The sequence below is a fragment of the Trachinotus anak genome, unplaced genomic scaffold (assembly GCF_046630095.1).
Source record: "Trachinotus anak isolate AG129_WGS33_773 ecotype Australia unplaced genomic scaffold, CSIRO_AGI_Tana_v1 ptg000005l, whole genome shotgun sequence".
NCBI lineage: Eukaryota > Metazoa > Chordata > Actinopteri > Carangiformes > Carangidae > Trachinotus > Trachinotus anak.
This window is the reverse complement of record NW_027273856.1, coordinates 6,896,856-6,919,497: the sequence shown is the minus strand read 5'-3', so window position 1 is coordinate 6,919,497 and position 22,642 is coordinate 6,896,856. Positions and strand designations below refer to the sequence as shown.

Here is a 22,642-nt window from a genome sequence, read left to right as displayed (position 1 = left end):
GCCATTTGCCATTGACTGCACTGTACAATCCCTGCAAATAATTAATCCTACATCCTACATTGGTAATCAACAGCCACAACTATCACCATAGCTAACAATACCATAATTATAGCAACAGTAGTGCTATGTGTCCTATCATAGTCATGACAGCAAGTATAAATGCTCATTATCCTATTGATGCCACCATACACTCACAGACAATTTGAGTTTACCAGTAGCAGATCATTTAATATGACTATTACTCATATAGTTAAAGGTATATTAGGTATAGTAACTGGAACTCAATTGATATTTATGCATAATGTCATTGTCCAGTGTCAGAGCTGAAGTACGCTGCTTACAGTATTATCATATGTAATATTTTCATAATCTGGAACATGGCTTACAATAACACAAAAATGTGGAGCCACAGAGCTTCATAAATCACCCAGCTTTATAAACCACGCTGCTAAATACACCAAATCCATAGATACACACTGTCACATGTGTACAGCACACACAGTATGATACTGAGAGTTCAGCTCCCAGATTCAACCAGCAGAGGGTGCAGAACACCACTGTTTTATTTAGCAGCACCATCAGCAAACAGTGGCCTATCAGTGTAATTGAAAGACCAACATTGGGGCCCCATCTGATTTCTCTTCTGCTCTTCACATAACCTCTCATGGTGAAAACCAGTCACGTCAGGCTGATGATGGGAAGTCCTTTAAAAAGTTATTTCATTCATTTTTTTTGAGTTAATGCAGCACTATGATGAATAATGGAAAAAACATTTTTTAAAAGATATATAAACATATATATACTATAGGGGTGGTAGGCCTTCAATAGAGGCTTGAGAGTTGGGGTAAACCAGTCAGAGGAAATGCAAAAGTGCACACTGTCACACACTTTCTTGGAGGTGCTCGACAGTACTTCCTAGAAGTAGCTGTAGTAGAAGATACTTCTGCTTTATTTTGCCTGACCTCCGCGTGAAGAAGTTTAAAGAAGTATAACAAGTATTTTATCATTTTTTGACGAGATGAATAACTGACTGAAATGTGGAATACATGATGGTTATCTTGAGGAAGGTTGCTGTGTCAAAATTCAGCTCAGAAAAGTCCCAAAACGGGGGAATCAAGGTCAATGAGGCTAATTTTCACTCAGAGGCCTACTAGCAGGTTTGAGATGAACCATTTACAAAATACTGTTTTGACACATGAAGTCATGTAGGCCTATAACTGAAACCTGACTGTTTTTGCATTGTCAAATATTATGGGTTTATTCCTTAAGGCATCTGGCAAAAAAGTTGTGAAATTATACATGTGATCATACAATAAAACACATTTTATTTAGGCTACTGTATAAAATGCTGTGAAAAGAAAAATCATTTTCCTCACAACTCGACCTACTTTAGAGCTGTTCTCTCAGATCAGCCTATCAGACTGTTTCCATTCATAAAGATAACACAACCTGTTGAGGGTTGGCCGCCTGACTGCCTGCTGGAAACCAGATTTACCACAGCACTGAAAGTGCTTGCTGCCTTTTAAGAGCTGTGGCTTTGCACCTATGGCGACAGGTGCTACGGAGGCGAAAACAGGTCATAGAGCTTGTCTGTAAACTACATTAAATTAACAGCACCACACATACTCCAAAATCACTTTCTTTACCAAAACAATCCTACACTTTGTGCAGAAATATGCATACTTATGCCAAAAGTATGAGGTGGGATACAGTGGTGTCTCTCTTCAGCCTACTTTTCCTCTAAAACAAAAAAATGAATGAATGAGATTATATCACTAATCTGATCAAACTTGGCCTATAATGTGATATCATCCAAAATCAGCCCTGATGAATAATGCTAGCTTGTATTTCACTACAGGTGCTGAAGGATCAAACAGTGATACTTATTACAGACTGTTTTATCTTGTCATTGTGAATGTCAAACATATAACATTCATCTTGGTTTAAAATCTGCTCCGCTGAATAATGACAGTGTGGATTTCAAACATCTGCTGCCTTGGTCTGAGTAAGGATCATGAAAAACAGCTGCATCCCCGTTGTAACTTGATGAATCAAAGGGTTTAATATATTTGAAACAATTTGTCTCTACAATTTTTTATTCTGGACATGAATTATGACCTGATAGCTGAAACATTAGTTGACAGCTGTGTCAGCAGCTGTGTCGGCAGTGCATCCACACATCAGACACAAAACAGAAAAATAAAACTGAGACTCCACTTTTGTTTCATCAAAATGCTGAACTTGACGCCAATGGTCCCCATTTCAATACGTCACTGCAAAACAATGTCCTGTCATTAAAGTTATTAACCACACACACACACACACACACACACACACACACTCACACACACATTAATCAAGAACAGATGTTAATAGATGTTCATCATTTATGAAATGACAAAGACACACTGCATCATTCTCAAGGCCACTTTGCCTGAGAAATCATCAGCGTTTGTTCCGCTTGCATTTCTAGTGTTGGGTCTAGTATGGCGTCCCGTTTGTGCCAAAAATGTGTCCACGTTTACGCGCACTTTCTATGTAGACTGAGCATGTGGCCAAATTTCCCTGTGTCTGCTGAACTGAACTTCTGTTGTGGTGAAACTATTTTGACAGATGTTTTGTGTTATAATGCATTATAGTGTGTTTATATACAGTCTGTGGTCCCAGCTGGGTTCTCCCTGTCATTTGACTGATTTGTTGTACTTGTTCAAATGTGTGGTTCTGCATCAGCTGTCCCTGTGGTTGGTGGGGGGCATACATAATAATACATGATGCATGTATTATAATACACCCATGCACACTTGTTGTTCAGTGCATAAAGTCAAAGTCTTATTTCCTGAAGCCGCGCCCACCACAGCGCATCATAATAGACGGTGCGCTTACGTGGAGTGTTTTGGCACCCATGGCGCCCCGTACAGACGGAAGCAGCGCCCGACATAAGCCGTGGGCGCTCGTACTCTCCCACCACGTGTGTGCACGACGGATACATGTCGCCGTTAATCTGTCCCGTCGAGCTGGACCCCTGTGGACCCTCTGAAACCTGAAGTGCTCGGTTTGACGGTGGGAACGCTATGAAAACACAGTGACGACCAACACTTTCCCAAGGTGAGTCCCTCCCTCCCTCCCTCTCATGTCTGCGTGGCGGTGGCTAGCAGCGACGGGAACAGATGGCAGCGTTGGTCCAGCGGGCTGAGCCGAGCCGAGCCGAGCCGAGCCGTGCTGCGGTGAAGTGTTATTTTCGTCGCCCTTGTGTGAGAAAGAGCCGCTGCCTGCTCCTCGGCGTCGACTCGGATATCGTTTAAGTACAAATGTGGACGACTGCTGCCTCACAAAGGTGGCCGCGTCGGAGTGTTTCTATTTAAAATTCACGCCAGAGTGAACTCGTTAGCGGTTCATGTAATTCATTCATTCATTGGGCTCGAGTCTCACGGCTCATTGACTTTCTTTTTGTCTGTCTTCACCGCGCTGAATCGTGCTCAGAGCCATGCATGTTTTGGTTCAGCGGTGGTGTCGAACCACTTCCTGTGTCCACTCTGGTCGGTAAATTACCGGACCGCACTGCTCCAGACAGTCATGGACCTGAATGTGAGTGTCCTGCAGCGCACCCGAGGCCGCCCGCTGCTGTGCTGCTGAGCACCGTGTCTGGGCTGGCGATGGAGCTGCACGGCCCCGCATGGCTGCTGCGATTCAGCCTGGATTACTGTAGGAAACGATAATCTCCTGTGACTCAGCAGTGAATCAGGAGGGTTTCCAGGGTTTGGCTCGTGTCTTTCTGAAGGGGCTTTGGATAGCTGCTATAACCAGGGGAGCAGAGGCAGCAGGTGGCAGAGCAACCGACCCAGTAGTTCCCGAAAAGTCCAGAGGTTTGGATGGGTTTACTTCCAGCTGACGGCCACAGTAACTGCATGCTGTAATATGAAAACGTTTGTTTTCAGGTCTGAGACTTCAGTGTTTTGCTTGAACTCTCCTTTGAGCTCACAGTCAGCTGCCTGCAGGTCTGTGATGGAGTCTTAGTGTGCAGGCACTGGAGATCAGTGAGTGTGCATAATTGCTTTCTGTGGTCGTCATGTTGATCCACTGCAACCTGACATGGGAGAAATAGTTTGGTGTATTTTTTTTATATATATATAATATATACATACATACATACATACATACATACATACATACATACTTACTTAATCACTCAAAGTGTGTGTATGGGAAAGTATGGCAAGATGTCTGAGGGTGAAGACACAAATCGTGATAGGAGACACAAACAAATACAACAGAGACTGTTTTGATGTTTCTGGGATCAGAGGAAATCATGTTGAGCCCTGTTTTTTTTTTTTCCTAATCATCGCCCACATAAGTGTCTCTCTAGGAGCCTCAGGCTCAACAGTCAGAGTCTGCACATTGTTGGTTTTCTCACACTTTATTGTAAATACTGACAAAACCCTCATATAAGTTTTCACACTTTTCTTTCTGTGCATCTGTGGATTTGAAGGGGACCGAGGTCTGAAGAGTGAGTTGTTACAAAGGCATTTATGTTGGTGAAATCCCACCTGAAGTGTTCATTCAGGACGTTAACATTTTTCCTCTAACTGGTACGAGCTTGTCTCAGTGACGTGGAGGGAGTGGTCCGCATGAAACACCAAGGTGAAGCACCATCGTGCCAACTGTTCTCAGTCTCCCCTAGTGATGTGGATCCACACCCCGATCACAAACCAGCACTCATTGCCTACTCAGTGTCTGCGCTGGCTGGCCAAATGATATCGTGTCTATCACAGGGCGTCTTTCTTGCGTGTCTTACTGAACGTGAAAAACAATTCAGTGTGAAGGAGGAGCATGACAGATGAGGAGCAGGTGCCAAAAAATAAAAAATGACTCAATGTCAGTAGCTTGGCAGCGGTCGTGCTATGGAAATATATCTCAACACCACATTTGTTTTTTTGGGAAGACTGCCAACCCTTGCCAACATTTTTTTTTTTTTTTTTGTTTCCATCAGACATCTAATCTTGTTTATGTTTCAAGTCTTGCAGAGAGTTAAATATTACGTCTTTACTCCCAAAAGTTTTTGTTGTCATCGTAAGTTTGTGATCTTTTAAATCACTGACTGGTCCCCGTGACTGGGCTGTTTGTCAGCCAACCAGTATGTGTTTACTTACTTATCATACAATAACCATGTGGCATGTGGCTGAAAACGTGTACACAGCTGATAATATTAAATCTGGACTGAAAATTTTGGACTTAAAATTATCAGCACTGCACTGATTGGTTGCTGAATCTGTTAAAAAGAGACTGAAATGTGGTGGAGCAGTGTTTTGTGTGTGTTTGACATCTAGTCAGGAAAGAAACTGAACATACTTCAGTGGCTTTTATCAGGCTTTTAGTGAGTGTCCAAGGTGACATTCCTGTTGACACAAGGGGAAAACGTTTGACTCTGTCATGTCCGTTTCCAGCCCTGACCTTCAACAACCACAGGATGCGTTTGCCGTGTTGATTTCTGTGTCCTTGTTACAAACACAGAGAACAAACCCCTGCCAGTTGTTGGACTTTGTTTCTATTGGAGATCAGTTTGCATATATGCAGACTCTGTCCACAGCGCAGACGGTACACAGGACAGTGTGATGCTAAAGGTCCCATGTTTTACACCTTTACTGTGTTTTATCTGAGGTGCTGATCTCCATCAGAAGATATGTTTATGATTTTAAGAAACCAAAAACCATCTCAGTGTAGTTTTACATCTCCTCTCTCAGGCTTCTCTCTGGAGCTCTAATAACAGGGTGGAGAGGCTGTGAGCCTCTCTTCTGATTGGCTGATATAGCAGATTTCAGGTAAACACTCAGAGAAACCAAATCCTGCAAGGTTGGATGGTGGGTCCAGGTAGGCGGGGCTTGGAGCTTGGCTGAGGGCAGTGACAGCTTTGTTGTGACATCACAAAGTTTCAGAAGTCCTGACAGCTGGTTTTAAGGCTCAGTTTCTGAACACAGGCTTTGTGCATTTCTCTGTGGACTGAGGCTTTGATACTTTCACGGTATTAATATAGAACCTAGACCTGCTTGATAATAAAAAAAGACATGGACATCTACCTTTAGACTGGGTGGACCTTTAATTCTTTTTCTTTTCCTCATGCTGGCCTCCTCTCGTTTGATTGAGAGGAGCAAAGCTACATGACAAGAGCTGAAGCAGCATGCAGTCAGTTATAGCTGAATGTGTGTAGTCTGCTCCTCTAACAAGTCAGAACAAGCTGAGCAGCCATAATGAGCTGTACACTGGCAGCAGTAACGCTTTCAATACCTTTTCAGTTATGTCGGTGACTGTCAGCTGGGTTTTATTTCCAGAGAATACGTTGCCGTGTTGGTGTGTACACAGGGAGTTGACTCTCAGATTCTTGACTTATGGACACATTTAAAAGGGAGAGAGTTTGTTCCACTGCCAAAGCCACAGGGGAAAATCACTGAAACTGCACTTAGTCGGGTCATTCATCTAAACGTATACACTCTGCTATTCCCAGTGGCTTTTAAACAGTAAAGTGCAGGTTGCTGGGTAATTCGTAGTTCATCCTGATAGTCACAGGTTCACTCAAAATACCAAAAGTCAAAGTGAAAAGACTTAATTATCTTTACATCCAGACACAAATCACACCACTGTCTGGAGGCAGCTTAATACGGACAGCCCCTCCCAGCCTCTTGTCAGAGTGTAAAAGCATTCCTGCATCTCTCAAGTAGTGAAACCTTGGCAGAAACCAAACTACACACTCAGTAATCTTGTGATGAGATGTGGCTGACCTCTTGCCTATCCTGTTGCCCCCGCAGTTTCACCATAACCTCCTACATCAGGATGAAGGGCCGAACAGACGCTCCCCAAGACAGGTGAGTTGACGTCGGACTGAAACAAGAAACTCTCTCTTCCTGTTGTCTGCTTTCAGCTACAGTTTTTTTAGGTCTGCTTTGTAAATTGCCCTGTTGTTGATGTAACAATTTAAAGAGCTTTTCATGTCTTTAAAAATGATATTTGCTGACACTGGCTGCCTCTGCTTTAGAAATGATAGTGTGGGAAAGTGCTGTAATCCCTTCCTCAAATAACACGTTTTACTTCCCCTCGACAGAGGCTGCTTGGTGGGAATCAGTTTCTTCATTCTGGGCCTGGGAACACTGCTACCGTGGAACTTCTTCATGACAGCTTCATTGGTAAAGACATGACAATTATTAATCCTAGTTCTGACACATCAAAACATTAAACGAGTCAATAAATTGGGAGTATTGAGTATAGTCAGATCTGCGTAAAACCCTTTCTCTAAAGGAATTTGTTGGTCTGGGGGCTCCCCTACTTAAACATCTTAAAGAATCACATGCTGGATGGATGACAGTGGTGTTATGGACAATAATGCATGCATTTCAAAAAAAAAAAAAGTCTGGAAAAACTATAGGATTAGTCATAATGGTGTTATGTGGCCCAGTGATGTGTTGACGCAGTCTGGGTATAGGGCGTTGTCATGACCTGCAGGGACCCATAAATCCGCACAGTCTATCATATGACTGCGGGTAACCATGTGTGGATGGCCGCACGTGCTCGTGTGCTGGAGTGAAGCCTCTTTCCATGTAGACGTGAACCAGTGTCAGCGTCGACAGCGCCCCGACTCCCGCTGAAAGGCTCGGACACTTGACAGTCAGGGATATTTTCAGCTGGTTGCTGATAGAAGAGGGAGCTGTAAGAGCGAGACCAGCACCACAACAGGTGTAGCTCTCTAGCAACGGACCAAATCACAGTATTGTCGTCTGTCATGGTCACCGGATTTATCTGGGTCTGTGCTCCAAGCAGCCGCCTGGTGATGATGAAAACGTGGCTTCATGCTGACAAAAGGCCGCTGTAGTTATAGTCAGTTTCTTGTTTGCCAATGCTAAGTGGTAAGTCACAGTTTGTGAGGTCGACACCCTTTAGCCCTTTGTTCTTCAGGTGCGCTGACTCCCTTCAGCAGTTTATCATCTTCTTTGTGGATACTTTACAATATCACAAGGCTTTATTACAGCTTAATTAGATTATCACTTATCACATTATCACTATAACGTCTATAAAGATACAGTGCCAGAGGATTGTTCTTCCATCGGGCTGTCTTAAACCTGCATTAATTCAGAGCAGTGGAACAAGGTGTAACAAAACACTGACATATTCATAACCTTTATAAAGTTGTGGTGGAGGAAGGAAATGGTCGTTTACGTACACATGAAACAGATGAGAGCAACATTAACCTTCATCTTGACTTGCTAAATGTTTCACTGTTGCACTGTTGTAATGCACTGGGTGCGTTAGTGATGTTTTGCTGAAAAGGCTGCTTGTTGTGGTTGGAAATGGTGCTGATTTAACAAAATAAAAAGCTGACAGCACATCATGACTGTAAATTTGTGGGCTGTAAATCCAAAACAACGAGCTAAAAGATGCTAAAATGCTGTCAAGTTGGTGGTAATTCTCTGCGACACCTCGCACATTACACAAGTATGTATGTTTGTGTACACTTCTGTGAAATGGAAGGATATTTGCAGCGGCAGTGACAAACTTACACCTGTCCTGCTCCCTCTGGGGTTGCAGTATTTCCAAGGTCGCCTAAACACAACAGAATGGAGCAATGGCACAGCGGTGGTCCGCAAAGAGTACTACTTCAACAACTGGATGACGCTGCTGTCCCAGCTGCCGCTGCTGCTGTTCACCCTGCTCAACTCCTTCCTCTACCAGAGGTCAGTGACAGGGTCAGAGGAGGGTGCTCTCGTTGGTCCTGGGCAGCGTACCTAAGCTGTTGATGAGAAATGAAGACTTGTTTTTCTTCCAGGCACAGAATGATGTTCAGTAAAACTAATGCATCTTACTTGTAAACAGTAGACTTAATGTGTTGGCCATTACAAAGTGCCTTGCACCAATGCACAAGTGATCTCTTTATATTCCTCTGGTGTATTCTTCATCCAGTTTGATGGAGAACTAATGCAGTTCTTGGTTAAATCACTAATGTGTGTGTCGACTGTTCTCGTTCCAGGATATCAGAGGCCATGCGTATCGCAGGCAGCCTTGTCTTTATCCTGGTGCTCTTCATCCTCACAGCAGTGCTGGTCAAAGTGCCCATGGAGGAAGATCGCTTCTTCTCTGTTACCATGGCTACGATCTGGTTCATCAACTGTAAGTCGTGTGACTGCGTGAGCGACAGAAAGTGTTTAAACTTGAGAGAGAAGTGCTGAATGAAGCGGCGCTTGTTCTCCCCCCCAGCGTTCGGCGCCGTGCTGCAGGGCAGTCTGTTTGGCCTGGTGGGTCTGCTGCCTCAGAAGTACAGCACCATCTTCATGAGCGGCCAAGGCCTCGCTGGGACCTTCGCTGCCATCGCCATGCTTCTAGCCATAGCCAGTGAGCCACCCACATACACACAAAACGCCACCGGGTGCCTAATCCCCAGTTGCCTAGTAACAGAGGACATTCTAAATGGATGCAGAGCTAGTCAAATTAGCATGACGGCACCCACCACACAACACACACTGTGTCTGTTTCAGAGGATACTTCTCTATCCCCGCGCTCGAAACTAACTTGTGTTTTTGTGTTTGTCGCTCAGGTGATGCAGACTCTGAGTCAGCAGCGCTGGGTTACTTCATCACGCCATGTGTGGGGACAGTGGTCACGCTCTTTAGCTACCTGGTTCTGCCTCGCCTGGTCAGTCAGCTTCCTGATCTGCATGCCTGTGTTAACTGCAATAGTATCCCTCTCTCTCTATTTGCCCCCTGACTGTAACAGTCACACTGAAGCTACTGTTTGTCTCTGACCACATGCTGTTTTTACATTTAAAATTGGGTCAGTAAATATAATCAGGCTTTTTGAGATGGTGTTTGTTTTGGATAGTGGATGCTGGACAAACCTCTGAGCGCACCGTAAAATTTCAGTCTGAATTTCTGTTTAAAGGTCCCATATTTTACACTTTTCCAGAGTTTTATTTGAAGTGTTGATATCCATAAGAAGATATATTTGATTTAAGTAGCAAAAACCACCTGAATGTAGTTTTACATCTACTATCTTAGGCTTCTCTCTAGCAACAACATGCCAATGAACCAATCAAAAAAGAGGATCTGAGCCTCTCTTCTGATTGGCTGACTGTTTTCTGAGTGATCTAATAAAAATATAGCAGATTTCAGGTAAACACTCAGAGAAACCAAATCCTGCAAGGTTGGATGGTGGGGCTTGAGCTGTGGCTAAGAGCGGTGGTTTTAAGGCTCAGTTTCTGAATACAGGCTGTGTGCATTTCTCTGTGGACTGAGGCTTTGATACTTGCACAGTATTTATATAGAACCTAGACCTGCTTTATAATCAAAAGAGATGACACTTTATTTTAAGCCTTAGAAACATTCACTTTTGTGATAATGAAATCCTGAAAAGTGAAGCAGGAGCCTCTTTTAGGACTTTAAAGCTGCCTTATCTGCCTGAAGTGGAGTTTTAATGAAATGTGATTTAACATGTCCAAGTTAGTCATCAAGAAAATGTTGTACATACTTTCCTAAACTCATTCTGTGTAAGCATGCACCGGTCAGCGAAAACGTTAAAACCGAATAAGCCTGACAGCGTAGTCCATGCTTTCTGAATGTTTATGAATGTTTTGTTTTTCGGCCTAATTTGTGTTGTGTGGTTTTTCCACGCAGGAGTTTGCGCAGTACTATCTGAACAAGAGCAGCAACTACGAGCCCGGCACAAAAGACGAGCTGCTGAAGGGTGAGATCTGGCTTTGATCTGGCCTAATTCTGTAGCGTTAGCTCTTTAGAATTAGTAGAATTAAGATCATCAAACATTCGTCTGACGGCGAGCGAACATCTGTTTGCTTTTCCACTGAGTTCATGATTCTGTCCGTCACAGTCTGCTCGAATCAAATCAATCCAGTGGAACATTATCTCGTTAAGTCAGTTGACCCTCTGTTTATCCAATTAGAGCCCTGGCAGTGCCCAGACAAAGACAGAGCCTGTTAGACTCACACTGGCCCACACAGTTTTCCATGAATGCTAAAAAAAGCCCATAGAGGTGCACCTACTCACATAATTCACTTAACCAGATGCCACATTTGAAATATTTCCTCCGAGCATGTTGAACAAGTTTTTATGCGTAAACGGAACAGTGGAAGAACTATGTATGTGTTCAGTTGCAGAGAGCAGCACAGTGGAGAACGGCAAGCTGAACGGCCACGCTAACGGCTCAGCGACTGGCAGTCCCGCTGAGGCCGAGGTGGACCCGAGGCCAGACGGGACCTCGCAGGCCTTCCTGTCGCTGGAGCAGGTGGATAAGGGACAAGCCAAAGCCTCGGTCAAAGAGGTCTTCAAAAAGGTAGTTCCACTCGTTTGATGTCACAGTCTCACGGTGACCTAGGAAATCAAATATCTGTGACGTGTCAGATGTTACAGAATGTCATAAAAGTAATCTGGTCCTTAACTTTTTTTTCTTTATTTTTCCTTTCATTTTTAGATCTGGGTGATGGCGTTCTGTGTGACGTTTGTGTTCACAGTCACTCTGTCCGTCTTCCCTGCTGTCACCGCAGATGTCAAAACAATATTCCCAGGAAAATGGGGTATGACTGCGCCTTAATTCGATTGATTAAGGTCGATTCCCTGCCGCACTCGGGTCGACGAATTGCATCCTGTCCTTGGTAACTTAATAAAACATGAACAACGGGACAAATCCTGCTGGGCTGCTGCGTCGGCCACAGAAATCCTTAAAGGTTTAACCGGACCTCTCAGTGTCTTTACCGGGCCTCGGTCAGTTATTGAGAGCGTGCTGCGAGGACGTGTGTTCTGGGACTGAGGACATATTAGTCCAGCCCGCAGCCCTAACAACTTACGAGACCTTGCTCGTAATCTCTATAATCTCTTGTAGTAGACTGCAATCAAGTCCTCCTGCCTCCTAATTCTCTTGCTTGTCATTCCTTCCCCAGAGCGCTTCTTTCTCTCAGTGTGCTGCTTCCTGATGTTCAACATCAACGACTGGTTCGGTCGGACCATCACAACCTTCATACGTTGGGTTAGTACCTGCTGATACTCTTTTCAGGAGAGGATGGAAACTCTGACAGTTTGGTTTTAATAAATTGGAATTGGGCCTTTGATCCTGACTGTGCAGTGCAGCTGCTCAGTGGCCAGCAGGTCAGACTGTGGTTGTACTGGGAGGCTTCCAGATGTGACTGTGTGTGAATGTGATCAGGGCATTAAAAAGTAAAAGAGAGGTTGGCTCTCAGTGAAACCACCCTGAATAAATAAAGTTTACTTCCCTTCCTAAAATATTGATGTTGATAAAACATTTCAGAATCATCATAATCACACTACTCCTTACATATATCCATATCACAATACAATTATAACGTAATAGAAGATTTTATCCCCTGCTCCTTTTATGGCCTCATTTTATCAGGTTTTACTGCCTATACAGTTGTCCACTTGATAAGGATAATATTACACTACTTTTTAAAGATAAAATAACCAGACTTTTAATATGACTAAAAGTCTGCAGACAAGCGAGCAACTCTGAGTCTCTGCTTCTAAATGCTATGTGCTCACAGTGGCAGTAATGTCAACATGCTGCTGCTGAACCTATATGATGTTTCCCATGTTCACTGTCTTATTTTAGCATTCTAGCATACGCTAATTAGCACCACAGACAAAGTACAGATGATTAAATTTTTCTGCTACTTTTTTTTTTTTTTTTTTTTTTTTTTTTTTACATCTACTTCACAGCAGTTTAGAGGGAAACGTCGCCCTTTTTATTCCACTACAGGACCTATTCAGGATCGATCTATCTATCTATCTCCACCTATGATACCAACCTGAATGGGTCGATTCTGCATAACAAGTGCTTTAATTTTTGATCTTAATTGTGATTTTATTTCTACTTAAGTTAAGTTGTGAATGTGCTTTTACATGTGATACAGTATTTTTTACAGTTTGGCACTAATACATGCAGAGTTATTAAGGGAGACAACCTTGATTTTATTATAAAATAAAAAAAAAAAAAAAAAACAGTACAAGAAAATCTCTGATGGCTGAACTTTTATTTTGTCACATCATTTAATTTGCCCCACTGTAGCGCCCTGTTGAGTGCCCCACATATAACTGATGTTTGCCACACACACACACACACACACACACACACACACACACACACACACTCTCTCTCCAACCAACTGACTGTCATTTAAGTGCTGTTGGTTGGTGTGTAGGTGCCAGCTGTGATTACACAGAGCGGAGGAAATTGAGGCCCCAACAGCATATAATGCTATTGACACACTGACCAAGCCTATTGTGTCCAGTTCTAATGTGTTTGCACAGCCCGTCCGAGTGGGAGCCGTCATTAGAAGCAGATACAGTAAGGGACGGAGGGAACATGACTCGGTGTTCTGTGCCCTTGACTGGAAATCACCTCATTCATCCTCCACTGGAACACTAATAATAATGACATATTAAACACTGGCCTGAGGGCTGATGGGATTTGGCGCTCTCTCTCACTCTATCTCTCTGTTGTCAGAAACTGTTGTCACATTTTATCTGTTTTGGTTGTGCCAGATAGTCCCGGCCCCCCCGAACAGCTATGTTTCCTCAGCTCCCACGCTTGCACATCAGAATCCCTCCCGTGGCCCACATTCACACTATCAGGCATTCCTTTTTGATTACACTTGCTTTTTTTTCTTCCCATCCGCCAGCACAGCATTAAATGACATGACCTCTTTTTATACATGCAGGAATGTTTGCTCTGTGGGAGATTTGAGAATGTCCATCCATCCAGTTCTCACCTCTTTGTACCTCATCTTTTCCTGTCTTTGCAGCCTAGTAAAGAGTCTCGTCTGTTCCCGGCGCTGGTCATCTCCAGGGTGGTGTTCATCCCTCTGCTGATGCTCTGTAACGTCCAGCCCCGCTCCCGTCTTCCTGTTTACCTCGCTCACGATTGTGCTTTCACCTTCCTTATGGCTCTGTTCTCTGTGACCAGTGGTTACTTTGTCTGCCTGTCCATGTCCTACGCACCACAGTGAGTACCAACCACTTTATCGCTGATGCTGAATAGAAGTGATTATTACTCCACAGCTTGAATAGCTTTCAATAGCTTTTATCAAAAAATTGGTTGAAATTGACTTTGGCACCGCCTCACCTTTTACTGCAGTTCTGGAGTATGTCACATCTGACAGCTTGGATTATAACTGACTGCAGATGCACATTAATAGATAGATAAAACACTGTTGTGTTTATAGGTGTTGTTATTTTGGAGAAGGGACTGTTTCAGCTCAGTGTGTTATCCTCAAAGACAGCGGTTTTAAACTTGGGCTGCTAAGCTTTCCTTTAAGTGGAAAAAAATGGTCGTTATTTATTGCCTTTATTTTTATCTGAAGTTTACCTAATAGTGCAAATTCTAATGTAATGTAAAACTATAAAACGGGTGCATAGGAGAATGAAATCCACTGAAAATTGAAATGAATTTAAGAAGGGGCTGGGGTTTTTGGTCGGAAACAGATGAACAGGCCTCAGTATGGCGGAGGACGTCAGTAGAGGAGGCGGTCCTTCCATGTGTGGCCCAGGACGCAGTCACGTTCACACTGCTAAAAGAATGTGTCCACATGTGGCCCAGACCACCTCCGAATGTGGTCTGAGTGATCGGATCTCAAATGAGTCCTGGGTGGGCTCACACCTGAGCTCAGAGCTGTCCACTGGTGATCGGCCCACTCAGGACGGATGTTAATACCAGGTCTGAACAGGGCCTGTGAGTCAAACAGCTCCGGCACCATATATGGTAGATCAAAATCTTACCCAGCAGCACCTCCTCCACCTCATACCAATTAAGGTCAATGAATTCTTCCAGCTGTAAACAAACATTTGCAGTTTGTTATGATATGAACCAAGATTCATTTGGTGTCATACAATAGAAAAACGTGTGGACTTTTATTTTCTAAATAGTGTTCAAGCCTACAATACTTAGATTATTATTGATTAGTAACGGTACGTAAAACAGGCCTGGTGCCTAAAAATCTCATTGTAGGAGAATTCTTAAAGTTCATCGTAATAATGAAGAGGAAAGAAATAATACATATATATTTATATAATGGTTGAACCCTAACCCGTCAAACAGAGTATAACACCATGAGATCATGCTTCCTGTTCTCTCAGGCACAGATCCAGGTGCCAGGATGCACCTGAAACTACATTAACAGTTTAGCTACAAATTTCACTCCTGGTTGGCTTGACTGCAGCTGTGGTTACCATGGTAACGCTACAAACTGGCACCAAGCAGCTACTTTTTTCAGAAACAAAGTATAATTAAAAAAGGAGCAGGCCACAGTAAGAGGAGCTGTTGCAACATGTGAAACTGGCTCACTGACAAGAAAACTGTCAGAAAAGTATGTGTGCCTGATGATGGAGGGGGTGGGGGGGGGTATATGTAACCTTGATAACATATACATCACACGTTCATTTGACTGCTTCACAATAAAAGCCATCCTGTGCATGCTTTGAATGTGAAACAACAACAGCAGTAGAAAATGTTGGGTTAACATTAAGATTAATACATCTGTAATATCTCAGTGTGAACAGTGAACAGGAGTGATGCTGATGTCAGTTAAGATTACAAACTAGAACTAGAACCCCATGTGGGAATGGTGGCCATTAAAAAAAACTACAGTAGAAAACAGAACCTGACTTCATTTAAGGTTATAGATGTAACCTCTGTTCTCTGATGAGCAGTGAGTGGCTCACGAGGAAGGGACCCTCCGCCTATGTGTCAGGCTTGCACAGTGTCATTTGTCATTCAAAACAAGCTCGGCTCTGCTTCGCTTCCACAGCAAAGACGGTGTTTGCTGGAACACTGACTCAAGCTAATCAGAGAACCGGGGTTATAACCATAACCTTAACCATAACGCACAGGTACTTATCTACAGTTGGTGTGTTACCTGCAGTAGATCCAGATCGGTGCGCTCCCAGATTAGAGAAGCAGCTGGGAGCACCGGCACAGAGGCCGAGCGACGTGCTGCTGTGGACGGGGCCATGTGCAAAAAAGCCAAAAAAAATGCCCACAATCACTGTCGCTTTATTTCGAATATTGTCACCACTTTACTTTGCTGTCAAACAGCCCTTTCCTCAGGAACTACATTTCATAGCATCCATTTCATGTCTCACTATGGGGGAGATACTGACTCCCTGATTGCCGGAAAACTGTCTCCAGTGGCATGAGTCATGAGGGGGGGGGGGGGACCTGCACCGAGGACGGAATGTGCCGGAGTCGGTGCCCTGACATCCAACCCATCAAGTCTAGCAACCGCCTGAGACGAGGCGCGGCTTGTGGTCGCACACACGACTCCGTTAAAGCAAGCAGGCAAAGATTCATTCATACAGCACACTTGGTTCCAGCGTGACCTACCACAGACGCTGCAACCAGAGACACACAAATACAAATTCAAACAACACATAAATGATACTGTATGTATGATTTAAAAACTGTTAAAATTAATAAGAAATGCAATTTTAAACTGATCAAAAGAAGGAATAAAATCAGATTAGACCAAGTGAATCAGATGCCTAAGTTAAAACCAATAAAAGGAATAAAAACTAAATGAAACCAGACTACTGCAAAGCACAGCTAAAAGGAATGTTTTCAGTTTAGCATTAGCATTTAGACAATAGTGCTGGAGACCTCTAATGTGATTATGTAGCATGCTCCAGTGCTTCATAAGGGGGGAACCCTGAGGGGGGTTTAGCAGGTTCATAACTTAAATTAGGTCAGAGATGCGGAGGAGCCAGACCAGATGAGTTGGTCCAGCAGAGGCAACAAGTACAAAGGACCCCCGGAGAACACCTAACGTGATCAAATGTTTTCTGGAGCCAAAAATTTCAAGACGAACACTAAAATCTGGACCTACATGATCTATGATTAAAAACCAGCCCAGTGCTGACCCATATACACCGACCCACCTATCAGGTCTCCAGATGAAAATATCATGATATACTGTTGAATGCTGCAGTTAGATCCAATAATACGTAATTGCAGACTCTGCCACGGTCACTACTACTTCTTCTCAAATCCTTAATTGCAAATCTTGACCACGACTGGGGTGAAAGCTTGAGTGGTAGAGATGCTTCACCCTGATCGCTGCTGTCAGATCACTGCCTGGAGATGACTCCTTCAATGATTGTGCCCAGGAATGGGAGGTTAGACACCAGTCTGTAATTGTTAATAATAGATGGGTCTAGAGTGGGCCGCTTTTAAAAGTGGTTTAACAAGTGAAGATTTGAGTGAGCCTGGAAAAATACAAGTTAAAAAAGCGCTTTTTAAAAACGGAGGTGGTGATGGGATCAAGGGAAGAAGTGGATCTGTTAAAGTAACAGTTTGGGTTATTTGACTTGGGGCTGTGTGAGGTACTTTTTAACTACTATATCCCTACACACAAGCACACCTGCGCCCAGCTCTGTCTGACTCAAACAGCTGGTCTCAGGAGGAATGCAGTGTGTGTGAATTCACTAAACAGCTGGTGCAGCTTCGAGGGGAGAAAAGGGGAAAATATTGCTACTGTTGTGCTGCTGAGCATCACTGTTACCTGCTATAAGGTATTGCTACCTATGGTCTTGCTGGCGCTACCTCATTATGGGCAAAAAGTGGAACTACTTTTTGTTCTGTTTGAATTTGTGGACGGTTTGGCACAGTTGTGGACAGGCTCCAGTGAGAAGCAAGAACGACGTCTGACCCTCCTGACGTAGGCGTCTCGAGTGCCAGCCAGTGAAGGCTTGCATGATGTCATTGGTGCGTCTGATGAGGTCACGCAGGAGGCACTCCCTCAGTGACGTACAAAATAAATGCTATGAAACAGAACTTAAATTCAACTGTATGGCTCATGAGGTCTCTGAGGGGCCTTGAACACACCAGCAAGGTGCTTTAAAGTCACCCCTGGATCACCATGAGGATAAAGACAGCATGACTAACAAAGACAGCGAACGGTGGATGAGTGTCCACTGCGATGAGTCTCAGAAAGTTAATTTCTGCAGTTTAGTGAAGTGACCGAAACTATAAAGATGTCTTGTATACCTGGAAAAATGATCAGCATAATGTAAAGACTGATTTGTTGTTGTCTGGCTGAGACCAGTGTGATCCCATGGCTGACCTTCTGTCCCCGCCTGCTCTCTCATCAGGTTAGTGGAGCCCAAGGATGCAGAGACTGCAGGAGCCCTGATGACCTTCTTTTTGGCCCTGGGTCTGTCCATAGGAGCTGCCCTGTCCTTTCCTCTGAGGGCTCTGGTGTAGAGACGCACACACGCACACACACACACACACACACACACACACACACACACACACACACACACACACACACACACACACACACACACACAAATGCAAAAGTCTGTCCTTCCTGGACGACATCCTCCTGTTCTTCATTCATCATTTATCTGTCAAGTGCTGCACGCTGCATGGGCTGCAGCCTGACAGCCTGGACAACCAGGGACCCTGAGGGACGCTGTAGTAATAATAATAATAATAATAATAAAAACAGTTGTTGAAGTGGCATTGGTCAGATTCCCTGCAGAAGCAGAAATAAGGGAAATACTGTTTGTTACTCTGATGAACTCCTGGTTATGTGACCTGCTGCAAGCCTGGAGAGAAGGGTTGATTTCCTCTGTATAATTAGGTTAGGTTTGATAATAAAAGACTTTGTAGGTCTTTGTGTTTCGACATTTTTAGGTTTACATTATTTAGTTGGGTCCATCAGTATTTGGACAGGGACACAAATTTAGTAAATTTGCCTCTGTACGCCACTACAATGGATTTGAGATGACGTCATCGAGATGTGATTTCGACTTTAATTGAAGGGGTTCAACAAAAACATCATTTATTGAATATGAATAAAAGCCATTTTTACACATACCCCCCCCCCCCCCCCATAAACAGCCATTACAATACATTTTAACTTGTCGCAGGAGGAAAACTCAGGATAAGATACTTGGATGATTTCCTTGTAAGCATTCAATTTATTTTTCAATATACATAGTGCCTTATTTTTCAGAGGCTCAAAAGTAATTAAACAATTGACTAATGGTCAACTTGGTGGCCCGGTTTTGGCCTGGTCCCTCATCATTTCACGACCCATTGTGTTGAATTTGCATTTGGCAGCTGTGCAAAGAGGTTTGGATACAAGCGGAGGAGGCTATCCTCAGGCTGAAAAAGCAAAACAAACCTATCAGACAGATAGCAGAGACTCTTTGGTACATTCTCAAAAAGAGGGAATGCACTGGCGAGCTCGGCCGCAGCAAAAGGCCTGAACCAACAACTCAAGTGGAAGATCACTGAATTCTTTCCTCGGTGAAGAAAAATCCCTTCACAACGTCCAGCCACTCTGGAGAAGGTGGGCGTGTCAGAGTTGAGCATTAAGAGGCTCCCTCATGAATGCAGAGGGTTTACACTCGGGCCGGATTACACTTTGTCTCCCCAGTTCTGGAACAAGATCATTTGGACGGATGAAACCAAGATGAATGTGAACCAGAACCAAAGAGAAGAGAAAGGACTGGCTCATGATCCCAAGCATAACTCAATCTGTCAGACATGGAGCCCGTGTTATGCCATGGGCAAATATGGCAGCCAGTAACTGGGTGTTTATTGATGACTGCTGCTAGAAGCAGCAGGATGAACCCGGAGCCAGAAAGGACCCACAAACAAACAGCAGCTGAAGTAAAGGCAGGGCAGAGGAAGCTCAGCATCTGGTGATGTCCAGACTTCAGGGAGAGGATTTTCATCCGAGTATTAAAAAGAATCTGTATATTTATAATTATATTCGTTTGTCCAATTACTTTTGAGCCCCTGAAAATGGAGGGATTATGTATAACATGGCTGTAATACCGAAACAGTTATCGGATATCGGAGTTGAAAGCCCACACTTCAATCGCATCTCCTTTTCAAATCCACTGTGGTTTCGTTGCAGAGGCAAAATTATGAGCTGAATATTCTGACTGAATATTTGGTTCCTTGCAAGTAGTTTCAGGGAATGTATTCTCAGCTGATCATGTGTAGATAAAGGGAAACAGGAAGTGTGGTTAATTCAGTTTCCACATGCTGCAGTGTCTGTAGATGTTGCCACAGTGAATCTCCTTTTTTGTTAGAACAATAACATGTTTTTGATGTTGGGATCTTGCTGGGGTCGTTGTATACTTGTACAATGAAATGGCTCTTTTCTGCAGATGTAGAACAATCAAACAATTCTTTTTCTAGTGAACTATAATTACCAGTGGAAGGTTAATGAGGTATCTTGTGTGCATGGATGGATAAGTGAGTGGACCACCTGGGCACAGGCTCAGGGGCCAAAGCTTCTCTTTGAGCTGACTGTCAACAAAAAGAGATGCCAAGGCAGAATGAGCATGATGCTCTGTGTCTCTTTCAGCCTAGACATCTTACTTCTGTGTGGGAGGGTTGGGGGGGCTGGGGAGGGGGCTTTAATACGTCTGTTCCTAAGGGCCCATGGTCTCAAAATCTGTCCATCTTCGAGGGGCTTTTTTCCCCCATTTCCACTTTTTCTTCATCTCCCAGTCTCCTCAACAAACCTGCTCAACCAGTTGTCTCTCTCCAGCCTTCAGGCTACTGCTGCCACCTACTGGTCGAAAGACACAAGTCCCCCAGAGGTCCAGTTTATTGGCCTCGAAACCTAAAGACTGACAGGAAATAGAAATAGAGTTTATAGCACCTTGTAATACTTGGTTGTATCTCGGGAACGACATTGCTCCGTTGACTTGACCTCGGGCTGGCATGGAGTGTAGAGCTGCTCGATACAAGAAGTAGTTTTACTTTAAATTAGTTTTGAATCTTGAGGTTGAACCTGGCAGCTGCTGTTTTCTCGTAACGTACCAGTGAAGTGATGCTGTTGTTACTGTAAGCCATTACATACAATCCAATCAGATGTAAATATTGGAGTTAAAAAAATGGTACTGCAAAGAAATGCTGGTTATTTTTTAGTTGAATACTTGTATAGTTATTTATATTGGCCACTTCACTAAGTCAAATATTGTTGGATTTCTTTAGACACTGCTACCAATGTGCCATGTTCCAATAACAAATACACTTTTTTTCTCATTGTAGTGTGTCTACATCTTCACATGTATAGAAACTAACTTATTGCCCAATAGTGGTATTGCATCAAAATCTATGTAGATTGAATTATTTTTTTTTCTTTTTTTTTCCCCCATTCTCAGCCTTTATTTTTCTGCTGACTATCCGTGTGTGTGTGTGTGTGTGTGTGTGTGTGTGTGTGTGTGTGTGTGTGTGTGTGTGTGTGTGTGTGTGTGTGTGTGTGTGTGTGTGTGTGTGTGTGTGTGTGTGTTTCTCTATTTTACTCAATCTAAATGAAAAGTTTACCGGGTGGTTGTATGTCTACTGTATGAGGTGTCCTGCACATGTAAATGGGGTAAATTTGTCTTGTGACAGCTGCTGCTTCAAAACGAACTGAGGGCTGAGTCCTAATGGACGGAGCAATATTAAGCGGATTTGTTGTTTTTTATATATATAAAAACATTTAAGAGTGATTTGATTTTGCACAGCAACTACATCATGTCAATGCAGCATCAGATTTTTGATCTCACTTCATGTTGCGGTGATTTTACATTGTAATGTGTAATTCCACATCATACTTAGAGTAGAGTACGTACACGTTTTACATAAGATCATGGAACAGATGTGGGTCCGAAAAATTCAAACTTTTTGGTAATTTCAAATTTGCTTTCTACGTCTGAACTCCTCGTATGAAGAATGTAAATGAGATGATTAGACATTAGTCTTCAAGCAGTCTGACAGTTGCAGCCTTAATGATAAAAAGCCAGTTTAAAAGGTTCACGTTCTGTTTGTAGCATTTTGGACTGACATTAAACACAAGCTGCTGTTTTGCCTCCTTGTAATTACTCTGTGCTCGTTGCTAATTGCAGATGTGTCAACATGGAGCAGCTGGAAATCCTCCAACATTAACATTCAAGCAACTCAGTGTCAGCAAAACAGAATGGTTCTTTTTGTCACTGCATTCAAAGCAACAGCTGGTCATACTGTTGTTTTCTCTGACGTAGTGCAGCCACAACATTAATACTTAATGTGATCCATTACATGCAGTTCATGCTCCATACAAACTGACTCTGGTCAGAGGGTCTTTGAATCAGCAGACCATGTTCCATAGGTTACAGTAAAGGGAATTCATGCCTGTGCTTGTTCACAATGTTTCTGTACAGAACTGACTATTAATAAATGGATTGTTTCAACCTGCTGTGTGTTTGTAGGTCATTTTGATGAAAACATTTTGGTTCATTTCTGGCCTGAAATCTGCCAAAGCATAATGCATTGAGATCTACAGCTCTTTTCTGAATGAACAAGCTTATTAACTACCTGATATCTGAGGTGTGATCTCATGATACATGGAGGGGAAAAACTCTTTCCTGAAAATATGATAAATTTAAACTTGTTTGAAGATTTTCTCAGGTTCAGTTTCAGGTAGAAAATGTTTAAGCTTTAAAATAATTATTGTACAATGGCAGCACAGAAAGAGTGCAATGAGCTAGCTGCTGCTGACGTCCCAACCAATCAAGAGTACAGTCGCTGATCATGGTTTCATGCCTTCATTTCAAAATAAGAGCTCATGGTTATTGAAGATAACCTAAGATTAAAAAAG

General features: G+C 43.2%; 1 protein-coding gene across 4 annotated transcripts; it reads left to right on the top strand.

The window, feature by feature from the left end:
- Positions 1 to 2,882: 2,882 nt before the first annotated feature.
- On the top strand, positions 2,883 to 22,235 carry LOC139621504 (equilibrative nucleoside transporter 2-like). 4 transcript variants are annotated; one of them, XM_071478070.1, is made up of 13 exons: positions 2,883 to 3,105; positions 6,798 to 6,854; positions 7,091 to 7,172; positions 8,569 to 8,714; positions 9,008 to 9,147; positions 9,235 to 9,369; positions 9,572 to 9,669; positions 10,647 to 10,716; positions 11,144 to 11,319; positions 11,458 to 11,560; positions 11,924 to 12,009; positions 13,802 to 14,001; positions 18,141 to 22,235. In XM_071478070.1, exons 2-13 carry the CDS (start codon positions 6,823 to 6,825, stop codon positions 18,250 to 18,252), a joined length of 1,380 nt encoding a protein of 459 aa, XP_071334171.1. In that variant the 5' UTR covers positions 2,883 to 3,105; positions 6,798 to 6,822; the 3' UTR covers positions 18,253 to 22,235. The 4 variants fall into 4 exon arrangements, with proteins under 4 accessions (XP_071334171.1, XP_071334173.1, XP_071334172.1 ...); XM_071478069.1 differs by having other exon boundaries at positions 2,885 to 3,105; positions 11,138 to 11,319; XM_071478072.1 differs by lacking the exons at positions 13,802 to 14,001; positions 18,141 to 22,235 and adding an exon at positions 12,720 to 13,147 and having other exon boundaries at positions 2,884 to 3,105; positions 11,138 to 11,319.
- The last annotated feature ends 407 nt before the right edge of the window (positions 22,236 to 22,642 follow it).